Source organism: Zosterops lateralis, assembly GCF_965231275.1.
Source record: "Zosterops lateralis genome assembly, chromosome: 3".
Lineage (NCBI taxonomy): Eukaryota > Metazoa > Chordata > Aves > Passeriformes > Zosteropidae > Zosterops > Zosterops lateralis.
Window position 1 is genome coordinate 33,215,285 of NC_139764.1, and position 24,439 is coordinate 33,239,723.

General features: G+C 40.5%; 2 protein-coding genes across 3 annotated transcripts in view; both read right to left on the reverse strand.

Annotated features, from left to right (window-relative positions):
* SMYD3 (SET and MYND domain containing 3) overlaps positions 1 to 1,729 on the reverse strand; it is a 382,457-nt gene extending 380,728 nt beyond the window's left edge. Inside the window, exon 1 of the mRNA XM_083857103.1 lies at positions 1,470 to 1,729. Within this exon, the coding sequence (XP_083713229.1) occupies positions 1,470 to 1,723 (254 nt within the window). The 5' untranslated portion in view covers positions 1,724 to 1,729. The remainder of the gene's footprint in view (positions 1 to 1,469) is intronic.
* Positions 1,730 to 8,106: 6,377 nt separating this feature from the next.
* TFB2M (transcription factor B2, mitochondrial) lies at positions 8,107 to 18,575 on the reverse strand (the record flags this gene model as incomplete). 2 transcript variants are annotated; one of them, XM_083858424.1, is made up of 8 exons in its annotated part: positions 8,107 to 9,053; positions 10,377 to 10,525; positions 11,744 to 11,806; positions 14,005 to 14,094; positions 15,721 to 15,869; positions 16,291 to 16,444; positions 17,364 to 17,452; positions 18,287 to 18,575. In XM_083858424.1, the coding sequence occupies 8 exons, from the start codon at positions 18,573 to 18,575 to the stop codon at positions 8,867 to 8,869; spliced, it is 1,170 nt and encodes a 389-aa protein (XP_083714550.1). In that variant the 3' UTR covers positions 8,107 to 8,866. The 2 variants fall into 2 exon arrangements, with proteins under 2 accessions (XP_083714550.1, XP_083714549.1); XM_083858423.1 differs by having other exon boundaries at positions 10,377 to 10,528.
* Between the last annotated feature and the right edge of the window lie 5,864 nt (positions 18,576 to 24,439).

Below are 24,439 nucleotides of genomic sequence, written 5' to 3' on the forward strand. Positions count from 1 at the left end.
TGAAATGGCTCTATTCCACATCACAGTTTAGCAGTACTTCACCATTTGCCTAATTTCTATGCATAAAAAAAAAATTTAAAAAAAAAAAAAAAAAAAAAAAAAAAAAAAAAAAAATTAAAAATCTGTACTGCATGGATATATATATCTCCTTTAATTAGGTAAATGTTAGCTTGGACAGTCTTGATCTATAAACTCTGTCTAGCCACAGCACATTTTGCAAAAGACGACAGATTGGTGGAAATATATTTTTGGCTTCCTTATTTACTTTTTTTAAATTTAATTTTTCAGCCCGTGTTCTGAAGGCTGCACAACATTTTTGCATTAACTTCAAGTCAAAAATGTTCAGCCACCACCCCAAAGGACTCTGACGCCACGACTCAGATTTCACAGATATAACAGCTAAAAAACTTTTGGTTTTGATGTTTATTTGGAGGAGCTTTTGTCGGGTTTTTGCTTTGGTTGTGGTTGTGCTGAAGTAAGATGCAAGCATCACCTGGAATACATTGCCAACTTTTTTCTTTGATTAAATGAGAATCACATTCTTATGTCTTTCAATAGAAACTGAGATGCCCTGTACAGGACATGAAGCAAAACACCTGGACTGCTTCAACAAAAAAAACCCCTTCAAATATTTTCAAAATAACCCCCTTCCCCCTCTCCCCCCGAAAAAAAAAATAAAAAATGGAACAAATACCAAATATACCAAATAAAAGCAAAAACCTAAAAACGAAAATTTAGCAGTATCGAATTTTCTCTTGTCTCTATTCTTCACTTCCCAGCAATGATACCGGGGTTTGTTTCAGGTACTAATACACAGATACTCTTTTAACAGCTCTACAACCGTCCAGCTTGCTGGGGAAACCACTCAAGGCTAAAAAAAACCAGCTTTGTTCGTTTCCTTCTAAGCAAACACAGAAATTTACTATGTCCTTTCCACTCGTGAGGCAGGAAGGCGGGCACGCATTTATGTCTGAAAACCACGCGCTCTGTGGCGGGACAAACCCGGGCGGGCCACAGGAAGCTCCAACACCGCCCGCTGCCTGTTTCAGTGAGGGGATGGCGCCTCCTCAGCCCCGCCAGGGCACAGCTCCCTTGGCCCCCGAGGACTGGGGAGCACCGAGCGCAGGCCGGACCCTCCCGGTACCGCACTGAGCCAGGAAAAGCCGCACCGCACAGAGCCAGGCCGGCATCCCGCCTCCCGGGAAGGGCCGACACCTTCGAAACAGCCGTTTAAAAAAAAATTTAAAAAAAAAAAATGCGCACTTAAAAAGAGCGGCAGGAAGCGGCAAGCCGCGCATCTCAGCCCTGGAGGCGCACAGCCGACCGCTCCCCGGAGTATTTACACCCTTCCCCTCCCGCCCCGCCCGCACAGCCGCCCCTCTGGCAGGCCCCGGCCCCGCCCCGCGGAAGGGGCGGCGCTGTCCAGGCGGCGCTGGCGGCAGTGCGGCGCGGCGCGTTCCCGGCGGTACCTGCGCAGGCAGCGCTCGCACACGCTGCCCAGCTGCTCCTTGCTGACGATATAGGCGAAGGGGACGCCTCGGTAGAGCAGCTCTCCGGGCCGTACCCTCCGGCGGGAGCGGAGACCGTTTCCCTTTCCCGGGCTGTGGAAGCGCTCCAGCCCCGCCGGCTCCATCCCGCCGCCCGCGCCGCCACCGGGACAGGAGAGAGAGGAGAGCGCGGGGCGCCCCGCCCCCGGCACGTGACCGCGCGCGGCCGCCGCCATCTTCAATCAGGGCAAGGGCCGGGGCGGCGCCTCCCGCGGGCGGGAACCGATCCCTCAACGATGGAGCCGGGATGGGGCACACCTGTGTCCCCGGCCAGCACAGCACAGCACAGCACAGCACAGCACAGCACAGCCGCACGGAGAGGCGCAGGGCAGCCCTTGGCCTGTAGAGGCACTTAATGCGTATCACAATTCCAGAATGGGTCAGGCTGGAAGGGACTGCAGTGCACCCTCTGGTGGGACCGCCCTGCTCGGGCAGGGCCATCCCAGGGCACTCTGCACAGGCCTGCGTCCATAGGGATCTTGAATAATTCCAGTCGGGGCGACTCCACAGCCTCTCTGGACAATTCTCAGGTTTTAATCTGGTTGTTTCTCACCCGAGATTCCAAGGCTGGTGGTTCGTGTGGGCACGAAGGGAGGGATTTTCCCTCTCGACCTCGGAAGGATTTAGGGTCTGCTGTCTGACTCTGTGTCTCTGTGTTCTGTGCTGAGCTCGGTGCTCGGTGCGAGAATGATGAGGAGTCTCAAGGTCTTGGTTTTCTGTTTTCTCGCGTTGTTTATTAGTTCTAATCTTACAATTCTCTGTGTCCAGCCAAGATCTCAGCAGCTCGGACACGAGGTGATTCCCCTCCTGTGTCCGGCCAAGGTGTTCACAGCAGCCTGGACACGAGGTGACTCCCCCTGTGATGGGAGGTCGCTACCTCTTATACAGATAGCTATGTACCCATTGTTTACAATTCTGTGCCAGTGTCTATCACCTGTACTAACAGGGTCATTTCTACTTTGATCCAATCCACTGAAACTACTTTGTGCCCATGTCACTGCAGAGGATGGATGCCAAGGGAGAAGAAGAAGAACCCAGGGCACCACCCTAAAACCACCATCTTGTCCCTCTGCATCTACATTCTAAAAATCCAAAACTATGAAATCTTCTGCACAGTGATAACTACACTACTCTCAGTAACACCATTGTGACTTGCAATTCTTCTCTCTGTTGGATGTTTTTCTCATGGACCAAAATCAAAGATTGTGTCTTCCTGGGCTCTGTGCCAGGCAAACCCCCCTGCACAGACCCCAGACCCTCTTTTTCGGGTCCCAGGCCTCTCTACCGAGGTCTGTGACTTCCCAGGGCACCCAGAGGGATGTCCTGGACTCCAAAAGACAATCTGCTCCAGTGCTCAGTCACCTACACAGTAATGCAGCTTTTCTTAATGTTCAGGTGGAACTTGCTGTGCATCAGTTTCTGCCCGTTGCCTCCTGTCCTGTTGCTCGACGTCACTGAGCACAGCCTGGCTCCATCCTCCCGGCACTGGCTCTAGATATTTATACTTCACATATTTATACACAAAATATTAAACAGTTTAGTTTACGAAGAACATGTGGGCAATGGTTCAGTGTGATAATGGTTCAGTCAAGAGCCATGCCAAAAAAGGACATTATATATCTCATATATTATATGAGCCGGCATCTGTATGTATTTCTAGATCTCACTGTGATCTGAATACAAAGAAATAAGACTGGGCCAGGAGCTGCTGGGCTACTGGTGGTGTTTCTAAGCTCTTCACCTAAGCTCTGGTGGTGTTTCTCACTGAGAATGTAGCCCATACACCAGATTACTTTTTGTCGGAACCATGAGTTAGAGGGACCAGATAAATGACAAAGGAAAAAGCAAAACACTTGAAGAATTAACTAAGAGCATTAATCTGAAAAGCCAGTGCTCAAAGCCCATGAAATAAGTGCTTTCTGTAGGGGTCTGCATAGCTTTCATTCATTTATGAGATTACATATTACATGACGCAGGCTAAATGTGCTAAACTGCAGATGGGCTTTGTCTGGTTTTCCTTATCCCGCCTATAGAGGGAGGTAGGGCTTGTGTTTTGGAAAGGAGTGTTGGTTGCTGCTGTCAAAGAACACAGAGACATAGACCCAACAGTTTTGCCAAGCAGCTTTGCAGTGCAAAAAAACCACTCAGTTTTGTTCTCAGTAACTATTCAGTCTGCAATTTTTTTTCATCCAAGTTGCAACAAGGCAATAAGGCATGGCAGTATGCATATCTGAAACACTGCTATTAGGAAGAATCAAGGTACCTAAAGCCAGAGGATTCTCACAGAAAAATATATTTTGACATTTGTTTAATGCTGCAATTCGTTACCAAAAGAAATGACAGCAATCTTAGCTGTTAGTGAAATCATTATGCATGTTACTATGCTTATCTTTAGCTCCTCTAGCAAATTTTTAAAATGTGTTAAATTACAGTGCTACTGTGAATTTCTCAAGAATTAACCTTAGTAGTTATTAAAATATTAGGCAATTAGCTCTGTATTTGGCCTGTATGCTTTACTTCTTCACCTATTAAATATTCTGCGTTTTCCTGTCTATGCTGTTTTAGTTTCTAAGCAGGCATCATCCATAACCATACCAAAAGCCCAGTAATAACAGAAGTTAACATCTATCTCTATTAGTGGATAAATTTAAGAAATGAATGGTCAAACAAAAAATGTGAACCTAAAGGTCTAGCCATGAACTGCAAAAAGTGCACTAAGGGAAGAGCTAATATGAATATATAATACCAGATGTGATTTTCATTATTTTCTCAGTTTTTCTTAATAGGTTTTTTCACTTGTATGTCCAGTAACACAAAAAACCTTGCCAAGTACAAAAACACATCTGAGGGAATGCCAGTCTTCTGTCTCACTGGCACATAAACAAAATAAAAATCACAACCTTGAAGAGCCCAGCTACTCTAGGAGAGTCTGAAGTATGAATACCTGTAGAAAGGGACTTCCATCAGCTTGGTGTAAACTGTACAGGAAGTAAGCCACAGAAGGTTGAAAACAGCTTTTAGCTGACATTGCATTTCAAGTGATATGAAAACATAATTGCAGTAATAAAGATTTTCTGTATATATAAGCTTTCAAACAGCATTAAACATTTTAATGCAGTGTTGGATATTTGGACATCTGTATGAAGGGCCTGAAGAACTGATTCTGGATATCTACACTTACAGGATAGGGACAACTCTGCCTGGGAGGACCATGAAGAGTCTTTGAGTAATGGTGATCAATGGAATGCCCAGTTGGACATTTTTTGAATGGTCAGTCTGAATTTTGACAAATGCATAATAATACTAGGGCTGTATATCTCACTAAGTGCCTATTTAGCCCAAGAATATATTTAGTTCAATTTAATCCCTGTTATCAGCGTGGTGTTTTTATTTCACCAAATCATACACTGACCTAAACTGGTCAGACTTCTCAGCAGCTATTTGAAGTGCATGAGACATTCTGGACGGAAGCAGTTGTCAAGGAGTGTAATGAGGGCAGTTTCGTAGGAAATATCACTTAATTGTGGCTGATGCTGCTGAATTAGTCATATGTCCTTAGTGCCAGGAAACACTGTCATGGAGCTTTAGCTCTTCTATCTCATGACAGCATGTTTTAAAACATGAATTTAGAGAAAAAGCTGCAGTAATGAAATAATTCAAATTCTGCTCCTTACTCATGAATGTGCAATAGCCATTCCAAACAACACAGCACAAAATGGATTTTTTTTTTTTCTGGGATCAAAATATGGCTCAGAACACAAAATGTTAAATTTTAGATTGTACAAATTCTGTGTCACTAACAGCATAGGTTAGTTGAATTAGTTGAAAGCTTGTAAGTACAGACAAATCTTTTATGAACACGTAGTTCTTGAAGATGTCTCTTCACTTTCAATATTGATGTGCTAGTGAAAAATTGATTCCAGAATGTTAAATTAAAAATCACTGCAGAAGCATTTTAGTAGGTTTTATCTGTTGATTTTTTTTACCGGGAAATTTACCAAACCATTCTACTTTATTTGTATCTTCCCTGCCTCAGGCACATCAATTTCCTTCAAATGACAGAAGCAAGCTGAAGAAGTTCTGCGCTGTTTGTGTATTTCGGGTGTCATCAACAGGATCAACCACATCAGTGGTTACATTTTGAGTAATCATGTTTCATTTGGTGTATCTTAACTACCCCTAATTTCCCTTGGGCTTCATGTGCTTGCTGCATGTTGTGTTCTATCAGCTGGGGGCAGTCAGTGTGCCTGTTTTTAGCAGTGACAAGTTGAACACCCCACACAAGGAAAGATGCATTAGCTGTTAAACAAGGATATAATGGGAGCGAATAAACATCTCCCACTGACTTGTCCTTCCTGGAAAAGTTACTTGTTATTTTCATTTTCTCAATGTTTACAGAAGAAATGTATGGCTTTGCTAATTAAAGTCATACAAAGCTCAGGTCAGAGTTTTCAGTCTGCAGCCTCACAGATTGTGCTCAGCCTGACAAAACAATTAATTCAACATGCTTCTCAGGAAGCCTCAGTTTCTTCCTATCACATTTGCACATCCTAAACTGTACCACACAATCTGTTTCTCAAGTTTTATGCTGATAGTTCCATCAACATTATCATTAGCCTGCAAGGCTGAGCTCTAATTATTAAAATGTCTAATGCTGAACAGGTTTAGTAGCCAGTCCAGACACATTCCACCTTAACAATCCCTCATCACAGCATCTGCTGGGTTAATTACTGCAAGGTCACAAACTCTTCTTCCGGATCAAAAGTAAACTGACTATAGAGTTCAACTTAACTGACTTCCTAATTCCAAGTGACAAAATTAACTGGAGCAAGTTTTTTTTCTGTCTCTGTTTGTGTTTGTTATGATTTAAATATAGGTAAGTAGGAAAAGCTTAGGCAATTGCTAGCACAGTCATAATTTTCTTTCCCAGGCAGCACAAATTATGAGGGCTACTAGAAAAGACTTAGCATCTCTAAAGTTACAATCAATATCTAGCTCAGATATACTGGTGATTTAATGTGGAATGCCAAACACCATTTTTGGGCAGCTCCTCAAAAAAATGGGAAGAGTGAGAGCAACACTTTAAAGTCTTCTACTGGATAGTGCGTCACATGTGGTTTGTGTTTCAGAGGTTCATGTATGAAATCAGGCTTGAGGAAAAAAAAAGTTATGCAAAGGAAAAGGAACACAAATAGTACAGCAATGGTTAAAAATTGTAACAAATGTATGACAAGCCTTTAAATACAATTTAAAATTTGAAAGTGAAATGAAAGTTCAACATTATCATACAAATGCTAAAATCCTGCAACAGTAGGAATTACTGATAGCATCAATTAATCAAATATATAGATCTACTTAATTTTCATTCCCTGTGTTATTTATTCATATACAATAGTAGTTTTCACTTTTTCCATCTTTTCCATGAATACTTAAATCATTTTTAGAACAGCAGGCATTTCTCTCTCCATTTCACATTTGTGATTGGGGCTAAACATTGCTTACACTTAGCCTTAATGGTGCATTTCTATTGAGCATTAAATCTCATTTCAAGTCCCCAGTTATGCAATATTTCTTCCACTTACAGACTCCTGCTGTTAGTTTCTGCATTGGCTCATTAAGTGCTGCTTTCTAACAGCATCAAAATAATTTTCTTTTTTTCAGTGTATGTTTGAAATGTTATCAGCACACAGTTGAAGAAATTTATTTAGGCAGTGGTGGTCTTACATTTTGTGTATTAAATACTTCTGCTGGTATGTTAGATGTATAAGACATCTTGCTGCAACAAGAGCAAGGTGTTTGATTCAAGGTGTGGGGGGATCAGCCCAAGAAACACAGCAGTCTTGTAGACCAGTAGATAAGACAGTTACCATCTAATGAGACTGAAAAAGGTGGAATTGCTTTTCTTAATGCAAGTTTGCCATTCATTGACAATTAACAATGACTGTCTCTGAAACAGTCAGAGATGTAAACAGAAAGGAAGCCTCAAATCTTGACAACCTACACCAGAACACCAGCAAGGCTTGGAGACAGACTGCAAATTAAGCCTCAGCCTTTCTACGAGTTTCATCATAACATTAGAAAAGCTCAGCAGCAGCTTCAAGAGGGAGTTACAGCCTAGCTAGCAGAGTGAACTGAAGCTGCTCAATTTTTCATCTGCAGCCAAAACTACAGGAGGAAGACAGAGATGAATGCTTAACACATCTATACCTCACACTAAGCTTAAGAAATACAGTTCTCTCTTTGCATTGTTTGGGGCACTGCTGTTATCCACAGCCTGAAAATAGCTCAACCTTCATCAAAATGGCATTTTATAAACTAGTGCTTTGCTAAAGAAGTGTATTTTTTGCTACAGCTCTTCCCAGAGGGTACAATATAGAACTCAGAAACAGTAGAACCTCTAAGCATTGTTGAACAACAGAATGATTAATGGTAAAAGAGAAAGAGAAATTAAGAAGAGGTTGCCTTACAGAGTACTGTGGCTAAAACCAGAATTTTAATAGCATGTGGTTTTGAGTAATTTTTTGGTACATGTATTACACAGTAAAGGAAGATATTGGCAAAGGTTTCAATTAAGATGATTTTATTTTTTTAAAGTCATTTATACAGCACTGAATAGTCTGGTAACTTTCAGACCTAAAATAATCCCCGTACCCATGTATGTGTTTGTGTATTATAAACTGGTACAGGTTGACCCTATTGTTTTCAAAATAACTGTTACTTTTCCTCAGGGATATCACAATCTTTATTTTAAGCAACTCTCACTTAATGCTTTATCACCCTGTCATTACTTGTCTTCTATTAACATACCACTATTAATTTTATTAGCATTATGTCGACTTTAGGCTGCAAATTCAGAGAAGCAGACAATGTAGCAGACTCAGTGGTTGTAAAGACCTTTGTATTTTGTGAATCTGTCAAAAGGGCATTCAAATCATTAAGCAGTAAAATAAGAACCAGACAAATAATAATTTAGTCTATTAGTTTTTTCAAATGTTGTAAACATACAGCAACAGTGTAACAAAAAGTTGCATTTAAGTGGTACATCCAAAAGTAGCACGAGCTAATAGCCCCTGCAAAAGTTGCAAAGCTTGTCCATTCCAGATAGGATTGTGTGCAAAGCTTGTCCATTCCAGACAGGATTGTGACAGGTAACTGTGAATTCATTACTTTCATCCTATGTAGAAGGGCTCTTGTTACTTGCTAAATTTTTCCTGTTTGGACAGGAAATCATCTAGCTAACAGTATCTCCGATTTTATTTAAATCACTTTTTATCAAAGTAATCTTTCAGAAGAAAAGATATCTTCCAAAAGCTTTAAATTTATAAGTACATGGTCCTTGTACTTGCCAAGACTTCATCATGGAACAAGGTTTCAGCAAACATATCAGAGTTTTGCAGAGCCTCGAAAAGTCGCTTATAGTCTTCTGGATACAAGTTACACATTGCAGCTTTTTTGGGAATTTCTAGTGCTTTCAGTAATCTGTCACTATTATCCAAACTCCATGAACTGAAACAAAAAGACAAAATCATAATAGACCATTTCTTTCTGTGAAAAATTAAAAAGCAAGAAACATTATTTGAAGGTCCATTTCACTCTTTCACAGCTTCTGGAAGAAGCTAACCTCTTCTTGCACACAAGTTACTTTCAATCCATACTGCAAACAGGAAGAAACCTCTGCTATTAAAATAACGCATAAATAGCAAATAAAGCCCCCAGCACACACAGACAACAGCAAACCACACAAACCTCCTCATTTCAGGATAGGTGCTCTCTCTCCCTCATCTACCCTAAATACGTAAGTCAGTAACAGGCATTACAGCCTTAAAAGTGTTTCAGTGCTGGAGAAATTAAAGCCAAGGATGACTCAGTATAGCATGAACTAGTGGCTTATACCTCCCAGGTATTTTCTTCCATACATAAACAGATGTATCCACCCTCCCCCTATCTACATCTTTGCTATGAAAGCTATACTTTTAGAAATATGCACATACATTAACTATTTCCCAGACAGGAAAAGAGTGTATAAATACACAGAAGATGCATATTACAAGCATATATTCAACTTCCTGGCTGAAGAAGCAAGTGAAGACCAGGTATACCACTGAGCTTTAAGAAAGAAATCCATTAAAGCTCTTTGCACTTGCTTTTGCTAAGAGAGTTACTGGAATTTAGTAGCTTATTTTTTCCCCTTTCTAGAAATTAATTTTCGTAACCTACTGTAAGCAAATGAGAAGTATATTCATTATTTTCATCAGCAAGAAGTTAATGCCTTCCAGACTGTGAACACCTTCCATTTCTGGGAAACAGAAATCTACTGATCATAAGGAAACGTGAATAGCTTGCATAATTGGTAATGTCTAAAGCCTGATTTTTTAATTAGATAACAGCCTTTTGAGGACATCTTCATTCCACCTTCTATAACCTTTCAGCTGTTTTCATTAGCATGACTTTGATGTCTGTTATAAGCTGAATCTCTTTCAGCTCTTAATTTCTGTAACTGCAAAACTCTTGGTGGCTTTATTATTGTATCTGTAAAATAAGTGAAAACTTCCTGCAGATACATGACCTAAGCTCCACTGCAGGAATTACTGCACACATACATTCGAAATACTTGTCAACCTTCCTGACAGGAATAGTCCCCAAAATACTATATAGTAGGTTGCACAAATGAAATCTTCTATTTTACATGTTGATAATTAATTTAAAAATAATTACTTAGTTTTTTAAAAGGCTGTATTTCATCTGCAAATAAATACTGCTTTGGGAACATATGTTAATATTTTTATATATTTCTCTGAAGTATAAAAACTGTAATTCTTTCTTACTTACTTTAATCTATCTGTAAGTTTAGACTTAGGTTTAGCAAAAGACTGCTTCACCATAAAAATAAAGGTAGATGCATTTGATGGCTTCAAGCCTCCTGTAAATAGATTTTCCTGAGGAGTCAGTCGTACCAAACATAAATGGTCATTTGGCACCTGCTGCAAAAAAAAAAAGAGAGTAAGTCACTGAAAAAAATCACTTTTTAAGACAGTATATATCTTAAGCTAAGAGTTTCATCTTCACCACCAGTAACAATTCTTATTAAAAGTCTTAACAAGGTGATTTCTTTGGAAGATGAGGCTTCACCTTCCTATGCCTCAAATAGAAAAGAAAATAGAAAAGAAACATACTATCATTTGGGATTTATTTCTATATTTTAAAAGTGAACTTTCTTAGTTGAAATAAACAACACAGGCTTGAGTTTTCAAGATATTATACAGCCTATTGTATTCCTATACTATGTAAGGTATCAGACCTGCCTTCTCTATATATAAAGACAGAATTATGTAACACTAAGACACCATTGCAACATGAGGATTTTATTAAACTGGGAGGAGGTGGAGTCTTCAACTGAAATAATTGTATTTCTGTATTGGCAGCAATGGATATATTAGATCTGACATTTGTATTTCTGAAGTTGTCCCAGTACATCTTGCATAGCCCACCTGATGGGCCTCTCCACATGGTTTTTCAGCAACACAACTGAGCATATAAGGTACACCCAGTCACTTACATATTACAGAAATATTGCAGGCTACACTCAATATGGCACCATAGCCATCTTCTGCAGAGCATGAAGCTTAAAAATATTAAGTAAACATGCTTTTATATTATCAGAATTAAATAGGAATAATCCTTTATTATACAAAGGAACATCATTACTTCTCCAGAGGAGAGAAGTAAATAACTTTACACAAGGTATTTCTGCACTTCTCAGATTTAAGTTTGGAGACTCATGTTTTTCCACAATTAACTTGCATATGAAATCTATAATTGACATGTGAATAACTATTTTAATCAAAACCAGCAACTTACTGATTGTGTGTGGTAACACTTGTTTTGTTCAAGCAGGTAATTTTGACCATCAGTAACTTTCTCTGAAAAATACTTTACCTATTCATACATACTCCTTTATGCTGTTTATTCACTACATTTTTTCCATCACAGACAATAAAGATATTAGTTTATTTCAGTTTCTAAGATAATAGCAATTCTTCATCCCACTTTTGATGAATCTCTATGCTGCCTTAAAATTTAATTAGAACAGTTCTTAAAAATATACATCTGTAAATGCTGCTATAAAGTTACTTTAATCTTTAATTAAAAGGAGTTTAGGTGTATCTTCAGAAAAAAAGTGTATACAACAATCTTACCACAGTTTTTGGTATTGCCAGTTTCCCATTCTTCAAATTAGTTGCAAATGAAGACCAAGGTTCCTATGGGAGAAGCAAATGTATTATGGAATTAAAGTGTTCTGTTAGAATAGAACAGACTACTTGAGTTGGAAGGTACCTACAGTGATCTAGTCCAACTGCCTGAGCAATTCAAGGCTAGCCAAGCTAAAGCATGTTATAAAGGGCATTGTTCAAATGTTCTCTTAAATGCTGACAGGCTTGGGGCATCGACCACCTCTCTAGGAAGCCTGTTACACTGTTTGACCACCCTCTCTGTAAAGAAGTGCTTGCTAACGTGCAGTCTAAACCTCCCCTGGCACAGCTTTGAACCATTTCCATATATCCTATCACTGGATACCAGGGAGAAGAGCTCAGGACCTCCCTCTCGCCTTCTCCACCTCAGGAAACTGTGGAGAGCAGTGAAGTCACCCCTCAGCCTCCTTTGCTCCAAACAAGACAAGCCCAAAGCCCTCAGATGCTCCTCATGGGACATTCCCTTCTGTTCCTTTCACTGTTTTTGTTGCGGTCCTCTGGATGCACTCAAGGACCTTCTCATCCTTCTTAAACTGTGGAACCAGAACTGCCCAAGTATTCAAGGTGAGGCTGCACCAACGCTGCATTCAGTGGGACAATCACCTTTCTTGACTGTCTGATGATGCTCTTTGAGGTAGCCCAGGGTGCAGTTTGCCCTCCTGGCTGCCAGGGCACACCCTGCTGACTCAGACTTGAGCTGCTGCCAACAAGCAGCCCCAGGTGAGCAGTGGCCAGCCAAGTGTAGCCCAAACTAGTACAGCCCTCTGATCTCTGCCCTTCAGCCAGTTCTTCACCCAGCACACCCTGAACTTGCTCATCCCACAGCTGGACAGAAAGATGCTGTGAGGGGCAGTATCAAAAGCCTCCCTAGAATCCAGAAAAGTTGCATCCACCATCTTCCTTTCATCCACAGGGCAGGTGACCTTATCACAGTAGAGTGTCTGAAGAGTTGAACCAGACTTTCCTTTGTGAACCCATGTTAACTGTGCCTGCTGAGTGCATTATTCTTCAAATGCCTTCCAGTAGAATCGGGTACTCCATGATGGCTGCAGGCACTGAGGTTAGACTAACAAATCTGTGGTTCACTGGGTCTTCCCTCACATCCTTCTTTGTAGGAGGCCATGGAATAACACTGCCCTGCTACAGTCAGCAGGGACCTCCCCAGACTCCCAAGACCTTTGGTACCTGATCAAGAGAGGTCCTGCCATAACTTCACTAGCTCCTAAGTACTCTGGGATAAATTCCATCAGGCCCCAAGGATCTGTGAACATTCAGCTGATACAGCTGGTCCTTTACATTTTCAGTGTCCACAAATGAAAAGTCACTATTCCCACACTCGTGGTCCTCTGGCTCAGGGGGCCATATTAAAGACTGAGGCAAAAGAGACATCAAATGCCTCCACTTCTACTTTATCCTTGTTAGTCAGGTCACCACCTTCATAAAGTACTATTCTTCCACTTCTTAATATTTACCTTAATGTACACCTTGTAGTATAAGGTATTTGGAAGACAATAGACAGTGAAATCTAATTTTAAATTAGCAAAACATCACAAACAAAATTATGAAGGTAGGTTCCTAGAAAAACAGAGCACAAAAATAAATCTGAAAAGCATAAACTAACTGAAAGTTTATGCCCATGTGCTCATGGGAAACTGGGGGGACAACATAAAAAAAATTTAAACTAAACCATAGCATGTTTAACAAGGTAAGAAGGTACTGACTAATAGGAGAAGCGGGTATGCTTGGAACATTAAAGCACAAAGACTCAAAAAAAAATTTTACTTAACACAGCTTAGGAAGTCAAAAGCATACATTATGGCAAAATTCAGAGGATATAACAAAGAGCAGACTATGACAGATTGGAAAAACAGACTTCTGATTTCACACAACCATTAGCAAAATGGAAAAGATTTATCTGGTGTGTAAATGCACCTTTTTTTAAACCAGATTCTGATAATAACTGTTTTTGAGTACAAAGGCTTGCAGTGAAAACACTGACATCATAGTGAATAACAATGTTGCTTAATTGAAAGAGTTTTACACCAAACATGACTGTTTTAGCTTTTCACAGAAGTTTTCAACAGTTCTCCAACTGATTTCAACATCAAATTAGCTTCCAATTAGTTTGCAATAGTAAACCACTATAAACCCTTTTCTAAATGCATGTCCATAGTATTAGGCCATATCAGCTGGTACAAAACTCTTACCTTATGCAGTAGTTCAATTTCATACCCTAGTTGTGCAAGTACAGTAAGTGCTTGATAAATCTTTGACTTCCCAGGCTTTGCTGTTAATACCTAAAAAAATGGCAAAGAGCAAGCATTTTAGTTGCAAAAAACAAGACTGTGTCTTTATCTAAGCAAAATCCACATATATATATATATATATAAAACAGTAAGAAATTCAGGTAAATCTAAAATTCCAAGGTGAAGTTACATTAGGCCTCAAATATACGCTTTGTGCTATGTTAGTATATCTTGTCAGAAGACAGGGCTAGAACACATAATATTTGAATGTCATATTTGAACTTCACAGCAGTTATTTGGATAACTGAACTATGTATGAATCTCCAGCATGTACTTTCTGGTCCCTTTTAAGGCAGAGAAGTTTCACACAATAGAGAAATAAGGATCAGATTTCATACAAAAACCATAACTTTGGCAGAGTTATCAGCTTGCACTGATAAGAAAATATTCCCAAGAAGACACACAAAGCAGAGTAACAACATTAGGTGACCTCGCCAAACATTAAGCAACTTGCACAGTCATCATCCTGATCAATGTCACAAATCAAACAACTCTTAGGGCAAGAAAAAAAAGAAAACCTTGTGGTTATTCTCAAAAAGGGCAAGGAAAGAAGTAAATTGTAGCAAGGAGATTTAGCTTCGTGTAATAGATTTACAGAGCCTTGTCATATGATAAAAAGCCAAAACAACAAACAAAAAGGAGTCAATAATGCCTAGTTAAAGAAGGTTCCAATAGCTTTTACTATGCAACTTTTATGTAACATAGTTCACATTATAACCAGAAAAGTTAATTAAAAAAACAAAAACCAGAGACTGCCTTAAATGAATATGCTGCCCTGTGTTTAGTAAAAAATCTGACCACTAAAACATATCATACAAGTGGGTATTTCAGTGGTGTCCAACCTGTCATTTCACAGAAGAATATACTTAAGACGTTTAATTTTTTTCAGAGGAGTGTTAGGCAAAACACTGTTTGTGTAAGCAGACCTGGAAGTCCTTGTCTACTTGAAGTAATTAAAGGTTTATGGCTCTGTACAAACCTCCCAGTTTCATGGGGGAAGGGGGGGGGGGGCTGGGGGAGGGAAAAAAGGCATCCTTGAAGTATAAGTACAATTCTAGAGCTTTGGGACAGCATAAATTAGGAGTATGTAATCCAGAAAAGGCTCTCCATCTTAGTGTACAGAGCATTCATAAAAAAGAGCATAAATCAGTATATTTTGCCTCTATTCTTTTCAGTACTGCATACAAAACAACTCAAGAGTACAAGTGCATTTCACTGTACTGGTATTTAGTGACTCGGAATTCTCTTCAAGTATGTTTTTGTGTTTTGAATTCAGTCTCCCCTAACTATTACCTGCAACTAGTAAACAAACTTGTTGCAAAAGGATGGCACAGAATTTAATCTCCTCACAATTTACAATGGAAATCAGCTAGTCTGCTGCTGCACATACTTCTCAAAGACGAGTCTTCACATTTGTAAGATCTGAGGTTATATGACAACAGAATGTTTCTTAATAGTGCTATCACTGCATAAAGCAAACAAGTAGGAAACTGACAATACTTAAAAATTCTGGTAGAAAAAACATTCACTGGCAAAAACACTAAGTACACAATATAAATGGGTTTGTGTTCTGTGAAGCACTACACCTTCATTACCTGTAAAATGCCTTGCACGTACCGTATACTCTTTTTCACTTATAAAGAGGTTGAGCTCCACTCTTCCGTATCTGTATATGGAACTGCATTCATACATGGCAAAAAGAAGTCTCCAAAGTCTGTTTCTTTCCAACTGTTGTGGTACGATGCCAAAAACTCTCAAAGGAACATCTGTTTCACACAATAGTGTTTAAAAGCATCTTTAAAATTCTGCAGTATGTATTAGACAATCTCATTAATTCTAATGTCTAAACTACAAACAATGAAGAGAAGAAAGTCTGTCAGTTCATGTTGTTCAAGAATGAATACAATTCAAGCCTCAGTCAAATCTAAGCCCAGCTTGCATTAGACTAAAACTTTAAATGACAAGAGAATAGCTAATTATCTGATATTGCCATGGGGTTGGGGGGGAAGCACATGAAGCTATCATGAATCTTAAGCAAAGCTGAAATGTAGAAAACAGTACCCATTAATCTGGCATGTGTATTAAATAGAACATATACCTCCAGCAAATCCCAAAGGTTTTGCCAAACTGCCTATGCACCCTTCAAACACATGTTTGTAACGTGTGTGATCATCAACATATACCTACCTGCCCTCCAAGGAACTGCTGCTACACCCATGGTTTCAAAAAGTTTGTCAGAAGACACGGCGGGTGGTTTCAAAGCTCCCTTTGCCAGTGGATCCAATCTGAAGAAGTCACCATGAATCACCTTGAACTGCCCATCCAGGCTATTCTCTAGGGACTGAACAAAAATAAATAGTTCAAGAAATCTGGATAAAATTAGTTTTGCAAAACATCCAATGGAAACAAAAAAATGCATTCAAGCACTACCTAAAATTGTTACCCAGTGAGCAAGAGTCAAACCTCAGAGCTGCTTCTTACAGCTGATAAAACAAATAGCTTCTTTCTTTCAGCTGATAAAAATGATTGCCCTCTTCACTGTGCAGGGCATTTTGACATTCTTTGTGCTGTTCAACTTGAGCTTTAAACCACATACTTAAACTAGTAAGATGTTCTGCAATGTTTAAAAAAAAATACAAACACACTACTAAACTAAGCAAACTGCTTCTTTCAACAATTTAAAACTAGAATTCTTCATATCTGTGGAGATACGTGTGACTCACACGACTTGAAATGTGTGAAGACATATTTTAAGTCAGGTGAGAGTCACTGGTTCCAAACCAGTAATGCAAACTTTCTAGAGCAACTTCTGCAGCTCTGTGTCTGAACCTTTGAATCCATGCAAAGCCCCTGTGAGCAGGAGAGGACAACACATGTGCCAATTGTGTGAAAACAGATTAAATAAAATTATGAGATAATCAGAATAACTAAGAGTATTTTTAGAGATTTCTTACAGCTTCATACAGAAGCTTAAACATAAACATCTGCAATGACTCCAAGTAGTTTGAAATTTTATTTATGCATAGAAAGATTATGTATGAACTCGAATTCCTACATACACAAAATGCCAAATTAATTAAAACACATTCTGCATTTACAATACCAAACCACATACTGTTATTAGGCATTATGTCAGATGTTGCAAGTAACAATCACTGCCTAATTCCTTTTTGATCCAACAATTACACAACAATATAAGCTAATTTCTCATTTTCCCTTTAATTATGTTTTAGAAACGTGCAACTGAATCAAAAGTGTACCTGTAAGTCTGTAAAAAAATCTAAGTCGCTTTCCAGAGCTACCACTCTAAAACCTGCATCAAGCAGAGATCGAGTCACAATTCCAGGACCTGGAGTAGGAAAATAAAGAAAAAAAAATTTAAAAACCAAAACAAACCAAACATTTTAGAAGTGCCCCTTTGTTTCTAAGTGATTTTCTTTAGTGATTTTCCCAACACAAAACTTAGGACATATCACCTTCAACAGGACATAGCTTGTGTTGGTTAAACACACTTCAAAACAAGAGTTGGAGCCTGCCCGAGATTTCTCACTGTATTACACTAAGCACAATGTTACAATTAGATACTCAACAGCACTGGAGATAACGTTTCAAATGTTTCTATTATTTTTTCTTCAAATGTTTCTATTACTTTTTCTTCTGCCAACTGTAATATACTGTGAAATCTTACCCATATTATCCTTACAATACATTCCGCAGAAATGTAAACACAAAAAAAAAACCACAAAAAAACCCCAACAAACCAACCCAACCGTCAGGCAACTGCAGAGGTTTTGCCATAGCACACAGTCCTGGCTGTGCTTTTACTGATAAAGTTCACCTACAGAATCAAAGTATCACCTGACGGAAAATGACACCTCTGGTCACTTTACAGCAAAATTTTCACAGGAGTGCCTCAAGCCTCCAGACTGTTCCCTCACTCATTCCCCAGGCTGTGCATCAATGGACACCCCGGGGCCTGCACCCACATGTCCCGGGAAGGCGCCGGGACGCGGGTTCGGGACAGCTCCCAGCCGGGATTGCGGCCGAGACACAAGGAGCTGCCATTCCCGCCCGAAATCCCGGGAGAGGCGGTGTCCCGGCCCGTTCCCGCAGCAGGGCCCGTGGCCAGGGCGGCAGCGGGCACTGACCCCCCAAGGTCACTGGGGCGCTCGGGGCGGCTCACCGGGCGCGAACTCGAGCATGAGGGGCTGCGGGCCGGGCCCGGGCTGCAGGCAGCGCCGCACGGTGCGCGCCAGCTGCGGGCAGGCGATGAAGCGGCGGACCACGAGGCTGCTCCGCTGCTCCTTACGCTCCACCTGCTTCTCCTTAGCCGGCTCCGCCACCCGCAGGGCCGGGTACCGCCGCCCCGCCGCCACCAGGCACGGCGACAGCGCGCAGAGCAGAGGCCGCAGCCCCGCTGCCAGGAGGCGGCCGCAGCCCGCGGCGCCCAGCGGGGCCCGGCCCGGCAGCATCGCCCCGCCGCGCTTCCAGCTCCGGGGCCGTGATCGCCGCGGCAACCGGGGCGTCACTTCCTCTGGGCCCGGCCTCCAGCGCGCTTCCGCTCCGCCCGCCAGGGCTCTCCTCCCGCCGCCCGCCCTCTCCATGGTGCCCGCCCCGCGCCGCCGGCAGCCTGCGGCAGCCCCGGCCCCCGCGCCTCCCCGCCATGCCGCCTGCCGGGGCCCGCCGAGCTGAGCTGAGCTGAGCTGAGCTGACAGCGCCTTGTCCGCAGCGGGAGCAGGAGGGGAAGGTGAGGTGCTTCCCTCAGTGCCGCCTTCTGCTCGTGTCGGCCGCCACAGGGCGGGTTGGGGCCGGCGGGAAGGAGCCGGTGCCGGGCGGGCCGGGCAGGGGCCGGGCACCCGCTCCTGTCCCCAGCGCGGTGCCCCCTCAGGGAGCACAGACACGGCCGGGGCCAGGGGCGGCTCGGGAGGGGCTCGGGCCGTGCAGCGATGTGCGCTCCGGGTGTCGGTGAGGTCCCAGCAGCTACGTGTTTAGTTTGAGGTTTGCCTGGCTGTTTCGCGGGCGTCTTTGATCTCCGCGGCTGCAGCTAAACAGTCACTTGGGGACTGGGTTGTTTGTATCGCCCTGCCGCCCTCGGCAGGTGCAGGGTTCTCTCCGGCATCGCTCCGTGCCGGCTTCTCCCTGCTACAGACCTGGGGGCAGCCACGGTCCAGGCGAAACCTGGGATTTTCGATGGCAGTGGCGTTGTCCTTTCTGAACGAGAAATAACTTTAAGACCATTTTCAAGTTCTGGAGTTCATCCTTTAGGGATGCTGTGAGTGGCCGCAGTGCGATGGGGGAAGGGAGGGAGAATCCTCCCAAACGTGTTTCTCTGCTCCTCGTCCCCTCTGTGCAGGAGGCAACAGAGATCTGGCCATTAATCAAATTAATGGTCTTCAAATTAATGGTTCAGATGTAGACTTTCTGTATGATTTTCTGAAAATTGCCACATTTCTTGTGTCTTGTTTTTCTGCTTGTGAAGTGAGAAATTAACACTTCCCTGCTTACTAAACAAACTAATTTTGTTTGGTATATCGCTTGAAAACAGAAACTGGGATAGGAAAATTGAGGCTTTGTTGTTCTGTTTTTGGGGACCTGCATGTGGCATCAAGAGCAGCTGGGCTGAATTTAGGAAAATGCCTTAGCAAATGAAGCAGTCCTTCATATCTGGAATTTATTTTTAAATGCTCAGCTTTTTTACACTGAGTGCTGTAATAGTTTTCCCTGTGCCTTAAGGGAAATGGACAGATTGTTCAGCTGGATGATGGGATAGACCTCAATCCATTTTTAAACTGGACTTTGTGTTTTAATAGCTTTTTCCCTCTCTTACTAATTAGTCTGATAATTCAGTAATTTGTAGGACTTTTAGAACATCAAGCAGAACTTGGTTTTCTTAGAGCAAGTGTTTAGTAATGTCCTAATTCAGCAATTTTTTATCAAAGCTTATTGACAGCTATGGCTACAGAAAGGTTAGGTGTAGTTTTAAGCTTAATTAATGAATTTGGGAAATTTTTGTTGTCAGTTGGAAGACTCAGGAGTGCCAGGGTCATCTTTGGATGGGCTGTTCAGAGCAACTGAGATTATTTGAAGGAGTGTTTGCTAATAAAAGCCAAATAACAATATGTCCTGACAACTCTTCATACACATTATATGCTTTTCTTCATGATTGTATTTATTTTAGCTTAGTACTTGCCTGGATTGAACCACAGGTCTTTATGGGTTAAACTCATGGTTTGGTTTTTTTCCCCCCTGCCAGATACATGCTGAATCTTTCATGCATAAAGGACTACCTCTTTATGACCTGGTCATTATCTTTGACAAGCTATTGAAACCGTAGGAAAATGGTAAGTTTTATACATTTTTTAAATTTAGAAATAACAATGTAGACAATTGTTTAATACATCGAAGTGTATCACAGGGGCATTTGAACAATTATTTTTACATTAATGGTTGATTGTGGCATATGTTTATAGTTTAATCCAGCTGTCACCACATGCAAATATTTGAATTTACAGTCTTACCTCATACAGCCCTATGTCTTTGTAATTTATGTGCATTGTTGAGTGCTCTGAAATTGTTTCCTCCTAATTATTGTTTCCTGAAATAAATCAGAGGGAATCAAAAGGGTTACCTGTTTGATTGGATTCCAGTCCAGGTTTGAAGCAAAAGAGCTCATTAGTTGTAGGGGTCAAAAAGACAGTAAAGAGATTTGATTTGTTTTTTCAATGGTTCTAAGTACCTTTTGCATTTACCTTTATTTGGCCCAATTTAAAGCTTATTTTTCAAGTTAATGTTAAAGCGTTAGTCTTTCGATATTATTTTGCTGTGTATTAACCACTTAGCCATAGTAAATATTGGCAATCATTTCTAAGTGAGGGTGAAAATTGCAGAAGTACCTGGATCTTGATCTCAGATTTTCAAACTCTTATGCCCATACTTCGTTTTAAGTGCAAATTCGGCAGAATTTTTGTCTCGCACAAAAAGAACCCAATGAGTATGTGAATGGAAATTTGCATGATGGTATTTTTTCCTTTTCCTCCTAGTGGCTACTTATCATTAGATTCTCCTGTAAAAACTCAGAATACAGATTAAGTTTGAAAGGTTTACATGTTACCAAATACCACCTCTAATGTGAATTTTAGAAAAAGCTTTCAACAGAAATGAAAGAAGGCCTTACAATAGAGCTGAAAGAATCACTTAAGCCTATTTACTTCAGTAATGTGAAAGTAAAATAATCTGCTACATGCTTGAGTTGGCAGAAATGTCTCTGCTTGCTGAGATGCAGGATGCTACAGAATTATTGTTTTCATTTATTTTATTAAGCATGCTTTAATAATTTTGTTGTAATGCTTTGGTTGGTGAGCAAGGAAAATAGCAGAAGAAGTAGCAAGAGATTTCTTCAAAAGTGCTCTAAGCACTGCACGCTCAGGAAAAAAAGTCTCTAGGAAGAATTTTTTTTTTTTTTTTAATCTATCAGAGAGTAGCCTCATTCTTTTGTCATCTTTTCTAGCCATCACTGTCCCCTACTCCAAGCCTATATATGCACAATGTAGATTTTCCAAAAACTGAAGTAGCATTTAGTCCTATGCCATATTCTGGTTTGAGAGCCAGTGAGTTTGCAGCCTGTAGATTGTGTTGGACATCTTCCTTTAAAGTGAAAGTCTGCTTGTTATAAGGAGGTCAGAAATTTTGTATTCAGAGCTGTTATGGTCTATAAACCTTAATTTACTGCCTTCCTACATGTCCTCTACATGCATGACTACATGACAATTGAAAATGGCTTGACATTTGGATGGGGACAGTGGCTAGGGGAGTGGGGGGAGTTTTGCTGTTTGGCCAAGCTATTAGTAGCAAGGGAAATTAGAATCCAAGGTTCCTTGGACACTCGCCTGCTCCATGTGACAGTGTAGATTCCAGCCTAGCGCTGAAAACCTGATTAATAGGGAGTTACTGTCCATTAAAAGTCTGTTAGATCAATTGTGCAGATCACTGGAGAGTGTCTGCCTAGGTACCAATTAAGTGAAACTATCAAGTCAGGTCTCCTTTGAGATAGTTTCTGAGCACTAGGTGTGTGGTCATGTATGCTAGAATAAACTTATTTGAATAAAAAAGTTAAACCACTACTTTGCTATTTTTCTTATGTAATACCATGCTGTTTAATAGGAAAGCTTTTCCATACCAGGTGCAGATTGACTTTGCAGCCTTACAAACACTGCAGCAAAGTTCACAGCTGACAAAAGAACCATTCAGAATAAAAAATAAACATTTTAAAAATGATCTGATGCCTTGAATTCTGTCCCTGTTGATGCTAACAACAGTGTCCATGTTTTATTTCCCTTCTAATGAACACTAAGCATTATGTTTGACATTTTCCATGGAGAGGTGAAGGGTTCTGTAGTGTGAAGATGGTTGCATAAGCTGTGTATTATAAGGCATTTTGGCAGAGTTACAAACTTTCTCACTCTGTGCTTTATCTGTCTGTACAGAGAATCTCAGTCCCTAGGGCAATCAATCTGGCACCTTTCATCAGCAGTAAATTTACTGCAAATATTTTTTGTGTGCATGCAAAAAAAAGTGCAATTAAACCTTTGTGGGCAGGAGGGAAAACATTCAGATAGATACTTTTTCTGTTTATTTCTCTTCACTGAATCCTGGTGAGCATGTTCTGCTGACTTAAATTCACTCAGCATATGTTTGTGTGTCTGTCTCATCATAGGTCTTTATCCAGGAGGCTTTTGAAGTGTTGCCTTGCTTGAGAGCCTGTCACACCAAAGATTTTTTTACTTCTTTTTCTTATTAATCTACTTACAATACAACTGTGATGTCTTCAAAACTATCTGGCTGATAAGGAAAGGAGAGGTGAAATGCTGTTAATGCCAGAGATTCCCGTAGATAAATATTCTGTGTTGTGTGCTTGCTCTTTAGGAATAGGAGTGTGATGTTTTTTCCATTGTTGTTCCAATACACTGCTCCACCTGTCCCAAGTGAATTGCCAATGTGTGACCTTAGAATGTGAACTTTAGCACGGCTTTCCTCTGTACATGCAAATTATTTTCTTGGGGTTTTTTGTTTGCAACACTAATATTACACTGCAGGGCAAGTTCAGATTAATTCAAAATAACTTCTTTAAAAGAAAGAACCTGAAATTAATCATGATATTCATTCTACCTTGATAAAATGAGTATGTTAGGAAGATTTTTAGGTTCACTGAAATAATATGGAAATTCATAATGTACATTTTGGAGGTTCTTTCTTATGACTTAGAATTTTGTGTGCTTTTAGCCTCTAACTGAGGGCATGATGATCTTGTCACTTCAGACCAACGTTTCATCTGGACCTGCATCACAGTTCAGATGTTGTTCATTGTGTTTTTACAGTTTTACAGTTGACCCAGTTTGGCAAAATAAACAAATTGGAGGTGCATCTTGTCCTGAAATTACAAGTTTGTCAGTTGCTCAGTAGTATTTTGGCATTTTCACTGACTCATGTCTTTATTTTATAAAGTGACATACGCCATGCAGAGCTTACACATTTGATCCTAGGAAGATTAGATCTTAGCAAGAGTTGGCATATAAAATTACTCTTTATCAAATGTTGTTTTGGGAGCTGCTTATTTTCTTACCTGAGTTTTTTGGTTTTTTTTCTCCTGGAAGACTGTTGAATTCTCCTATGTTAGTACTGAGCTATAACATCTTTACCACAAGGAGGAATAATAGTTATTCAGTTTCTCTAGGGGCTGTTAAACTTTTTCTGTCATGGTATCATTGAAACACTCTCACTTCGGGTTTTAAATGAAATTAGTTTTTACCACCTTACAGTACTGTGTTTGTTAATGTTTGTGGTAGTTGGGATTTTGTAGTGGAAAGATCTTTTTTAAATGGAAACTGTTTAAAGTGACCTTGATAATAGTTTTTTGAAAAGCTGATCTGAAACAAATTAGATCTCTGTTTATAGGCTCAGGTATTGCAAGCATTCAAATTCCATGAGGAGAAACTGGTAACTATGTGCTTCAGAAAACCTCTCCAACAACCCATAGTCCAAAGTATGTGTAAATTGCTAGAGACAGCTCATACAGCCAATATCTATTTACACAATTACAGCTGAAATGAATTTACCATAATAACTTCCTGTTGGAAGGAGGAGAGTTGAAACAGCACTCAAGGCTAAATTCACCACTGGGTTTAAGTGGTTGCAGCTTCATTAACTTCAGTCAAGTTACACCAGTGATTAATTTTTTGGGGTTGTGATTTGCTTAACGTAGGTCTCTTACAGTTCACACATGATTAAGTTCTTGCTCATGCATTTAAGGGCCAAAAAAATAAAGAAAAAAGACCCAGTT